The sequence below is a fragment of the Erinaceus europaeus genome, chromosome 5 (assembly GCF_950295315.1).
Source record: "Erinaceus europaeus chromosome 5, mEriEur2.1, whole genome shotgun sequence".
Classification (NCBI taxonomy): Eukaryota; Metazoa; Chordata; class Mammalia; order Eulipotyphla; family Erinaceidae; genus Erinaceus; species Erinaceus europaeus.
The window spans coordinates 71842900-71854610 of record NC_080166.1 but is presented as its reverse complement, the minus strand read 5'-3'; the positions used below and the strand labels follow the sequence as shown (position 1 = coordinate 71854610).

General features: G+C 41.2%; 1 protein-coding gene across 1 annotated transcript; it reads right to left on the bottom strand.

Moving 5' to 3' along the window:
- Positions 1-4401: 4401 nt before the first annotated feature.
- PCDH20 (protocadherin 20) lies at positions 4402-10213 on the bottom strand. Its single transcript, XM_007525228.2, has 2 exons — positions 9678-10213; positions 4402-8473 (listed from the first exon to the last, which is right to left on the bottom strand). Exons 1-2 carry the CDS (start codon positions 9807-9809, stop codon positions 5747-5749), a joined length of 2859 nt encoding a protein of 952 aa, XP_007525290.1. The 5' UTR covers positions 9810-10213; the 3' UTR covers positions 4402-5746.
- Between the last annotated feature and the right edge of the window lie 1498 nt (positions 10214-11711).

Here is an 11711-nt window from a genome sequence, read left to right as displayed (position 1 = left end):
TCCCCTTTTGTTGTCCTTGTTGTTTTTATTGTTGTTGGTGGTGTCGTTGTTGGATAGGACAGAGAGAAATGGAGAGAGGAGGGGAAGACAGAGAGGGGGAGAGAAAGAAAGACACCTGCAGACCTGCTTCACTGCCTGTGAAGTGACTCCCCTGCAGCTGGGGAGTCGGGGCTCAAACTGGGTTCATTTTGCTGGTCCTTGCACTTTGCGCCATGTGCACTTAACTGCTACACTACCGCCCGACTCTCGAGCTTCTCATTTTTAATGAGAGACCAGAGCACAACTCTATTATATATGGTGCTGGGTCTCTACAGAAACAAACAAATATATAAGAATCTTCACATCTGCCTATCTTGTCCTCTAATCCTGAACCACTACCCTGGTCCCAAAGAGATCATTTTAAAACCCAAGATCTCTTTAAACTTTCCATTATTTCGGAATAAGATTGCACTCTCCATTATTTTCTAGTACATTGATATTTCTAAATTTTTTGTTAAGATTTCTGATCTCTTTTTTGGAAATGGACTTATAAAATTCAATAAGGACATGCTATTATTTATACCTGGTTCTCCTCTTCTATTATCCTTCATTTTCCTTCTCTCCACTTCCCTCGTCTAGATTTTCTTCTTTAAAAAAATAAACTTGGATATCACATCTTCTTAGTGGGTCCATTTTAAGAATTGTCTCCTATGAGAAGCCTTCTCTGAGACTTTGCAAGACTGGGTTAATTACTCTAACATAACATTCTAGGGATACATATTTACTGCAGTGTTTTGAGGTAACAGTTTTATTATTGCCCTTTTTATTATAATCCAAATTTATCAAGGGACTCTGTTTTGTGTTCAGCAAAATCACTGGTAATTAGAGTACTGAAATAAATGTGTATGGAATGAATGACTAAGTCATTTCTATAATATTTTAATCAGAACTGTCTTCTTACATTTTGATGGTATACATAACCCTAAAGTCAACTAAATCTTGCTTTATACACGTAGAGATATATGTTCTCTGTTTAGGGTCTGATCAGAGAAATGTATGCCATTAAAACAATCAATGACAGGGACCAGGTGGTAGCACACCTGGTTAAGTGCACATTACAATATGCAATGACCCAGGTTCGAGCTCCAGGTCCCCACCTGCAGGGGGAAAGCTTTGCAAATGGTGAAGCAGAGTTGTGGGTGTCTCTCTGTCTCTCTTCCTCTCTATCACCCCCTTCCCTCTCAACTTCTGGCTGTCTCTATCCAATAAATAAATATAATAATTTTAAAAAAATCAATGACATATAAAAATAAAAATCTATGTGCATGTGTATGATATAAAAATTTACATGATGATTTCTAATCAGAAATGGAAGTTATTGAAAACAGCATTATAGGGCTGGCAAAAATAGCTTACCTGGAAATGCATCTGCTTTGTTATGAGCATCAACTGTGTTCAAACCTGGTCCCCACTATATGAGAGGAAGCTTTGGTACTGTAGTATTTAGCCTCTCTCTCTCTCTCTCTCTCTCTCTCTCTCTCTCCTCTCTCCTCTCTCCCTCCTCCTCTCTCGATTTTTTTTGTCTCTGCCTCTTTATAAAGCCCCATGACCAAAAAAACAAACAAACAAACAAAAAAAACTAACCAAATGTCAGTTTTTTATTTTTCTAAATATCTTTGTGTCACATTGTCAGGGATTCACTGCTCCAAGACGAACTTTTCTCAGGAGGTGCGTGAAAAGAAAAAAAGAGAGAGGGAGAAAGACACCATAGCACTAAAGCTTCCTCCAGTGTGTTGAGGACCAGGCTTGGAGCCAAATCACACACATGGTAAAGAAGCTGTATATCTAAGTGAACTATTTTATTAGACCCAAATAGATAGTATTATGGAGAAGTGTTTTTTTTTTGGGGGGGGGGATAGGGCAGGAATTTCCAATTTTTATTTATGTTTTTTTTAAGTTAAGTTTTGAAGCCAACACACTTGATTTACTTTTTAAAAATATTTTATTTATTAATGAGAAAGATAGGAGAGAAAGAACCAAACATCACTCTGGTACATGTGCTGCTAGAGATTGAATTTGGGACCTCATGCTTGAGAGTCCAATGTTTTATCCATTGTACCACCTTCTGGACCACACAATTTATTTATTGATTGATTTATTGATTTATTTACTTTCCCTTTTGTTGCCCTTGTTTTTATTGTTGTCATAGTCATTATTATTGTTGTTATTGATGTTATAGTTGTTGGATAGGACAGAGAAATGGAGAGGGGAGGGGAAGACAGAGAGGGGAGAGAAAAATACCTGCAGACCTGCTTCACCACCTGTAAAGTGACTCCCCTCTAGGTGGGGAGCTGGGGGGCTCGAACCGGGATCCTTACACCAGTCCTTGTGCTTTGCTCTACGTGCATTTAACTGCTGTGCTACCACCTGACTCCCTGGACCACACAATTTTTATTTTTTGATTGATTTTTTCCCCAGTTTCCAGTCTATTTTCATGAATTAATTTGTTTACATAAATATTTATGAATGACTTATTATAAAGGCATATTACTGGGTAGTGTTTACATGAGTCAGCACAATGACAATTTGCAGCAATACATTACTTTCTTAAAGTGAACAGTTATACCTCTGAGGGAAGAAAATGTTCAGGTATCTATGTCTCTGGCTCTCATGAGCTGAGGTATGCCCAGCATGTTTGAAGGGCACCATATGCTCAGTTCTGTTCTTTTATTACATCCTCCATTGTCTAAGAAGGTCAGGACCCCACAGTCCTCCTCTTCCTGAAATGAAAATGGAACCTGAGTCTGCAGTGGAGAGGTTTGCTTATTTCCTCCTTTTACAGTTGCCAGTTAAAGCATTTACTGGGAACACAAATTAAAATCTTTGCAAGAGAATGTTATTATATAATCTAATTAATTACAGAAGTTTAATTTCATCAACTGAACTATTATTTCAGTGATGCCATTCAATATAAAGATTGAGCCTAATGTTCTCATAAAATGTGAAATTTTGGAGTTTATTTTAGTGCGATATTGTTACAGAGTTATTTAAAGGAATTGTTTTTCCTTGTCAGCTACCACTGATGAAAATGTCATGAGAACATTTTTATTTTTTTAATAGAAATTCTACTCTAGTAGAGGGAATCGACTCTAAAGAGTCAAGTAACATAAATTGTTTTTTCCCCTGTAGCTGAAATTGCAGTGTTGGTTTTGAATTTCCCAATCCAAATTAATGAATGATTTTCTCTGTAGTATAAGAATGAATTTGGCAGTGCAAAGATCAGAGCAATCTCTTCTTCATTAACTTAGGCAAAGAGAGCTCAGTGGTTCTCAAACTGTTAAATGGATATTAGGGATTTTAATGAATGGAACATTTATTTTTGTGCCAGCTCAACTACCAACATTGACATGATTAGCATACATTTTGGCAACTGTTCTAGCACAAGGTGTTAGTAAAAAGAGGCTTTTATTGTCCAGCTTAATTTACTTTAACTTTCCTTGTTATAAATGTTTTTAATATGAATGAGGTTTCTTTGTAAAGGAAATCCTGTCACAAGAAGTTATTCAGAAATACATCTTTTATTAATGTTACAGGCATTTCTCATAGAAAAAAATAAAGACCATTCCCCCTCCAACACATGAATCTTCTCCAGATTTAGAAATGAATAGATTTTTTTGTTGTTTATACTGATGGTTAAATCATTGCATTTATGGAGTTTTATTTTATCAGTAGTGCTTTGCTTCACATGGTGTTCCTTACCATGAAAATGAGTAACAGAGGTTCTAGAGAATGGCTGCCTTCAATACTGTACATCGATTTTAAATGAAAGTTTTGAGGACTACAAGATCTTAGTTGCTTATATCAGGTACTTCTCACACAAAAGGATTTTCCAGTAAAAATATATTTCTTTTTATATCAAACCCTAATGCCTTCTATGCTTTAATTTATCTAAACTGTCAAAAAGAAATAAGTAATGTTATTACATATTGAAAAATTCCTGGGGCTTTCCATTCAATTTTTTTCTCAATATATATACTTTATTCTAAAATTAATTAATATAATAAAACAGCTACCAAAGCATTTAGGTATAATAAAGTGAGTGTTTATAACCCATGCTAAACCAACAATAGATTAAGAATCATGTGTTTATGCACTGGTATGGATTTTCATGTGAACTTTTTTCAAATATAAATTATTATATATACATATATATGTGGTATATGTGTCTACAGTAACACACATAATTATTAATAATTTACCCAATTTTTAATTGATTACTGAATTACTTTAATGTAAATATAGCATGTAACTTAAGAGTTTAGCTACAGTCCCCCTTAAAAGCAAGCAAATGCCAATAACAGGCACTTCAGTGAAAGAACAAGCTCATGTTCAAATATAAGATGGTAAAAATGAGAAGGGAAATATGAAAATATATACCTTTTAATTTGCAGACATAAAAACATGTTTCCGTACAGTACACACACGTGATGCCAAAAAAGCAGAACAATCCAGTTTAAACTAACACATTCCTTGTTTACAGATGGATTTGCCTTACATCTCCTTTTAAATGAAATTTCCAGCTCCCACAATGAAGTAAAAGTAATCAATTACTAATGAACCAGCTTGCTTCATTGCAAAGGATTTAGGAAAAGCAAAATTATCAAAGATATCTGCTGCTGGAGATTACAAATCAACTCTTGGACTTAATCCAAAGCCAGAGAAAGGAAGTCAGAATTGGTAGTCAACAAACCTAAGCAACAACAAAAGATAAGTATAGATCTCTTAGAAGACATCAAGGAAAACAACCAGTAGTGTACATTAACGTCTAGAATAATTTCTTTTTCCATGTTTTATTTTCATATGTGCTAGATGAGTATAAGCATGTAAAAAGCTCACATATAACCAAAGTATAAAGTACAACCAACAAGTTTGGAAAGCACCAAAATATCATGAACACCTACGAAGCATCTAAGAGTTCAACTAACTTCTTTGCTTCTGGCTGTTTTCCTTGGATACAATTTCTAGTTACATTTTTCTGTAAGGAGGGAAACATATATATGTCCCCTGTAATAATAGCAAGTGAAAAATGGTAAGGCAAACAGAAAGCAATCTGAGTACACAGAGAGTGAACTACTCATCAGCAGGTCAAATCTTTAACACATGACATGTTTTTACAAAAAAGCAATTGCACTTTCTTTGTAATGCCTTCTCTTTTAAACTATCCATGATGAACTTGTGAGGTAATAAACATATTTATAAATGCATTTATTTCCTTTCTTATACATTTAATTTAGGATGAAATTTACTTTAATTTCACATAAAAACAATATATTTAAAATATACTCTTTCATTAATTTCATATACAACATCTGTCATGTACAATACCTCAAAACTGTTCCTTGCAAAGGAGCAGCTGATGCCCTCTTGTGGTTATAGGACTTGTTAGACAAAAATACAATATACTGATTTCTTACCTTTGCTTCCAGGTTTTAGTAATCATCGGCCTGTTGTATGATAGTGGTAAACCATGTCTAAACTTTTTTAATAGTAGTTCTATAGCTGTTAGTATTAATTTTCATTTAAAAATGGCTGTACACATTTTATAACCTCTGATTTTGAATTTAAAAACCTGTAAACAGCTATTTACATTATAGTACATGTTATAAATTAGTTGTTCTTCATTGGAACTGCCAGCCACTTATTGTTTGGGTAGTGAAGGCTATCCAAAGTTAGTTATATCATCTCTGTGTTCTTCCACAGTGAAGCATCAAATATTAGAAATATCCATTGGTTTCCTGTCTCTTATACACAAGTCAATTTTTCCTTTTAGTGGAATTTGTACTTCCAAATTTTCATCTTCTCTGTGGTGTTTTTTCCCCCTTCTTAAACAGATGTATATGCCCATTCCTGTGACAAGTGTGATAGACCCCAAGCTTATTACAGACAGAGCAACCAATGTGGGCATGCAGGGAACAGATTCCACCTTCCTATGAGTTGGTTCTATTGAGATCTGTGGTTCTTTCTCCTCTATATTAATTTCTGGCTCCTTTCTTAAAAGACTTTCGATGTAACTCTCATTACTGACAGTGTCATTGACAAATAAGTTCACCATGACCGTGGAGTGGAGAGGTTCAGGATATCCGTGATCACTCACTTTGACCAGTAAACGATGGAGTCCATAATCTGTCTGGAGCAATGCCTCTTCTAATGTAATGTTGCCAGTTTTGGGGTCAATCCTAAAGGACTCGGGCCTTGGCCCTCTTCTTCCTATGATGCTGTAAGCTATGACAGCATTCATGCCTGTGTCTTTGTCAACAGCATATACTTCTGTAACTGGGGAGCCAGGGAGTGTGGAAGGTAGTACCAACAGGTAGGACATATTAGATTGAGGAAATAAAACCAGAGGAGGATTGTCATTGATATCTAAAAGGAGAATTGTAATTTTTGCCGTAGAAGAGAGTGCAGGTTCACCCCCATCAATGGCTTCCACCCATAACGTATAGGAGCTTTGCTGCTCTCTGTCCAAAGATACTTTAGCTCTCAGCATGCCCTTCCCTGTGTCTATGACAAAAATATCACTCTGGTTCACCACTGAGAGGGCAACCCACCCATTTCTCCCAGCATCGGCATCTGTTACACTAATTACTCCGATTTCACCATATCCTGGAAAGTTTTCTGGCACAAAAAAACTGAAGTCCTTGTTAATGAATCTAGGGCTATTGTCATTTTTATCCAGCACTGTGAGAGTCACAGTGGCTAATGATTCTCTGGGCGGCTTCCCAGAGTCAACAGCTCTGACAGTGTACCGATACTTTTCTTTCTCTTCTCGATCCAGCTGAGTTGAAACTGTCAAGATTCCTGTGTCACTGTCTAAGGAAAAATATGACGGAGCATCAGGTCCCAGAAAATAAGACACTTGCCCTCTCTCTCCACTGTCAGCATCTGTAGCATACAGTTTAGCTAAAAAGGCATTGGGTGTGTTGTTTTCCTCAATGGTTAGCTCTATCAAGGGTTGAGGGAAAATAGGAGCATTGTCATTGTCATCTAAGAGTTGCACTTTAATAATTTTTTTGACATGGAAACCTTCAGTGTTCCAGGCCACCACAGCTATTTCATAGAACTGTTGTAGCTCATAGTCCAAAGGTTTTGTGGTTTCTAGTAAATATTCAGTAGTGTATGGTTTGTAAGGTGATAACCTAAATGGCCCTTCACCATCCAGGTAGCAGTTCACCTTGTATTTGCCTTCTGGGTCTCTTATGGTGAAGAATGCAATTGGGGTGTTCACAGGTTCCAGTTCTTTCAGGTACACAATACTATCTACTTCATTTGCTATATACCGTGGGATGATTTCAGGTGGTCTGAAAGTGACTTTGATAATGGTCACCAGGGCAGTGATCACAGCAGGGATGCAGCCTGGGCCATTAGCAAGGATGGTGAGTTTGTGACTTTGCAGGACACTTCCCCCAATCTTACTAAAAAGTTTAATGATGCCAGTAATTTCATCCAGATGAAATAAATTCTTAGATGCTTGTGGAACTTTCTGGCTATAAGAATAGGTGATCATTGCATTGGTTCCCAAGTCTCTATCCACAGCTTGGACTGCTGCAACTGGTGTGCCCACTGAAGCATTCCCGTACACAGTGACATTGATCTGTGAGTCAGTGAAGAGTGGGCAGTTGTCATTAATGTCACTTATGCCAATGGTCAGGGTGGCACTGCCCAGCAGTGGTGGAGATCCGCCATCCTCAGCTATGATGATGCTCACATACTGGTCCTGGGTCTCCCTGTCCAATAGACCCATGACAATTAAATAGGGGGTGCGCTCCCCATTCTCGTTTTCCTCCACGTCCAGGGTGAACATACGATGGTAGTCCAGTAAGCGATAGGTCTGTACCCCATTAGTGCCTATATCTGGGTCCATGGCAGGGTGCTCTATGGCTAGTCGGGTGTTTACTGGTGCGTTTTCTGGGACCCAAACCGAAATCTGCGAAACAGGGAACTGCGGGGCATTGTCATTGATATCCCGGATGGCGATCTTCACCTTCACAAACCTAAAGTACTCCTGAGGCAGAACCAGCACATCCAGCAGCAAGAGACAGGAGTCAGAGGCAAGTGAGGAGGAGATGGAAATGCTGCCGCCAGAGGCAGCCCCTCCACCTCCTTCAAGACACAGGGCTTCCCGGTCAATTTCCTGGGCAGAAGTGTGCAGCTCTCCAGAGCGGTTGTCTAGGGTTACGTACTGACCACTCAGTCCCTGGGAAGCCAGGCTGAAGGAGAGAGGGGGGCTCTGCCCAGCGCCAGTGGGCTGTGATAGCTGCGAGGGCTCGTCCTGACTCCCTGCAGAGGAAGGCAGCAGCCGCAGGTCCTCCGCCAGGCTCCCGATGAGCACTCCGGCGGGCAGTCCCTCGTTCAAACTGTACAGAAGCTCCGTGGCCCGGCTGTAACTCGCGAGGCAGTTGAAGGGTCCCACGAACAGGAAAAACAGAAACAGTGGCTGTAAGTGGGGAGGAGGGGAGAAGGCTGGTTACTCTCTCACGTAAAGACAGTGGTCTGAGTCCAAAACAGGTGCCTTGGTGGTGGTGGTGGTGGTGGTGGTGGTGGTGGTGGTGGTGTGTGTGTGTGTGTGTGTGTGTGTGTGGAGGGGGGTCACTGCTGCTTCTGCCCTCATTACGAAAACCCAGCGCTCTAGTCAGAGAGGGCAACAGGGAAACTCGCTGCACAGGAGAGATCTACGGGGCAGCATTGACTCCAAAACTTATTGTTTTTTGTTTCTACTCGCCCCACCCCCATCACCACTCTATCCTTATGCAGTTAACCCTCTGAATCCCACACCTTAAAGCTGCCCCAGAACACAGGCCTGCGTGGTGAAAGGTGAGGACTCTGACTCAGGGACTGCACAACACAACACGACAGGGGAACCTCCAGGTGAGGTGATGGGGAGGGAGGCCGGCATGTTGGAAGGGGTCGACAGGTGCCCAATTCAGAGGTTACTATGTTCCAGGTCTCCAGAACGCAAAAGGTGACACATTCCTTATTAAGTGACCAATGAAAACAATAAAATAATAACGACGCAACTAATAATAACAATGTAATAATAGTGCAGGATAAATATGTTAACCCCCCCCCCCAACACACACACACACACACCACCACCACTACCACCATCCCACGGGGCCCGCCCCTAGCTGACTCCATCCCAATTAAGAAACGCTTAAGGTCAGAATAGATACCGTGTTCATTTCAGCACGCAGCTAAATTCAAATAGAAAGGATCTGGATCCCCTCCTCCTCCTACCAAACCCTCACTAATCTTCTGCCTCCCCTAGGGGAAGAGAAGTAAAGGTGGAAAATGATTATGCAAAAACAATTTGTCAATTGCAGTAGATAGTCCTAGCCAGATGCTGGCAGCAGGAAACAATCTCAGAAGCTCTCTTATCTCAAGTAAACTGAGAACACCACGAACCCCCTCCGCCTCATCTGTCTACCTTTCTGTTTCAGAAACTTACTCTCACAATGCAAACATTTGCCTGCTCTTTGCCCAAGAGGACACACATGCTAAACTCCCTTCCCCAACCCCCTACTACTCTTCTTGTAAAGTTTGGATTAAGGTAAAGGCTTGAAAACCCATCCCGAGTGGAAACTGCCTTTGCAGTGCAGCAATTTGTCGGGGCACTTGAGCGCCTGCAACCTAACCCTTACCGGCAGGTTTCTGTGGCTGGTCCTGCTCCTGGGACGACTTAGACGCCCCATATCCAGGCGCGGATGCCAGGTCTCCCGGCGCCAGCTCACTGCCAGCGCCGGCGAGCTGCGCGCCTTCCCTCGGCCGCGCATTCCCGCGGAGGCTGCAGTCGGCGCGCTCCGCGGGGCGGGCGGCAGAAGACACTCCCTCTCTGTTCATGCAAATCTCTGGGGAACTTCAGCCAATAGTCACTGGCTTGTCAAATAAGGACTGCTAGCTAAAGGGGTGGCGGGTTGAAAGGCAGGGGCTGGAGGACACGGCGGGCCACGACTTCCAGTCCAGGGTGCGAGTGGGTGCAGTCTTCCGCCAGAGAAATCAGAACCAGGAGGACTTCATTTCAACACCGCTACCAGGCGCCACCGTGTCTGGCGCCTGAGCCGGTACCCACCAGCCTAGCTTTCTGGCTGCACCAGTCAGAGTACAAGTCCACAGGTTGTGAGCATGAGAAGGATAATTTAAATAAATAAATAAATAAATAAATAAAATAAATAAAAATAAACAAACGTATTTATATTTGAATAGGGAGGGGAAGTCGGCGCTACAGAGCAATCCCAAGCGTGATCCCAAAAACGTTTGCTTTGCCACCTCATTTGAGAGACTTAGATGCAGCAGGGTTTGCACAGAGTTGGTAAACAATTCCTCTTTGCTCTTGAGACCAAACGGAATTCAAACTCTGTGTAAGACATCCTGAACCTGAAAAGCAAATATGTGGATTTGATGAAGACATGCTCACATCTTTTTAAATTAGTGATTTAATAATGATTGACAGGATTGTAAGATAACAGTAGTACAATTCCATACAGTTCCCACCACCAGAGTTCCATATCCTAGCCCCTCTATTTGAGGGTGCCCTATTCTTTATCCTTGTGGGAGTATGGACCAGAATTCTCCATGAGGTGCAGAAGGTGGAAGGTCTGGCCTCTGCAATTGCTTCTCTGCTGAACATGGATGCTGGCAGGCCTATTTCTGTCTTTCCCTAGTGGGGCAGGGCTCTGGGGATAGGAGGTTCCAGGACACATTCATTGGTGGAGTCATCTGCCCAGGGAAGTCAGGTTGTTGTCATAATAGTATCTGCAACCTGGTGGCTAAAAAGCAGTAAGATATAAAGCAGGACAAACTGTTTAATAATGTGGAACGTAAAGGTTAGACTAATGCAGGTGGAACTAAGAGTCTTCATGCTAGAAGAAGCTAGGAAGTCTATTTTAGGTATATTCCAAGGGACCCATGACTAGTAATTCTTGCCTGAGCTTGATAGCTAACATGCAAGTGGACTAAAAATAATGTCTGGGAAGATGGTGTCATAGTTGAGGATAATAGGTCTAGAATGCCGGATCAGGGCAGAGAGTAGCTTCCAAATATGGGGAAAGTATATAAATACCGTTAACTGTTAACTACATCGATATGGCCTAGGGCCTAGGACCTAGATGGGGAATCCTTAGATTCCCACATAGATATGATGGGCCTAGACCTCTAGCAGATCCCTCTCTCCACCATCACTGGTCATCTCCATCAGGAACATCATCATGAGCCCTCTTTTGAGTCTCTACAGGACCTTGCCCTCATTGTAGAACAACAATGATAGGGACTGCCGCACTCTCAGAAGGGAGGCTTGGTCAAGCTACTATGCTACTCTAAGAAGACTGGTCCTGAAATGACTGCAGCCTAGCATGTTCCTAGCTGTGGCCATGGACTGTGAGCTCAGACCCACAGGCATACAGAGGTTACACAAGCCCCTGTGCTAGACATGCTCACATTTTGACACTTAGCTTTTGTTGGTGGCAGGACTTCTGATACCTTTCTGGTTGTAGGCTCAGGTGTCCTGGGTGTCTGCCTGCCTTGTGGCTTGACTTTAAAAGCAATAAAGGCCTCTGGCCCAGTGAAAATGTAGAAATAATTTTAATATTGAACAAGTGGGTTTGCCTGTAAACAATTTTAATGCAGTCCTTTAAGGAGTGCATCTTTTTATTGTGATCTCTCTCCCCCCCTCTTGCTCT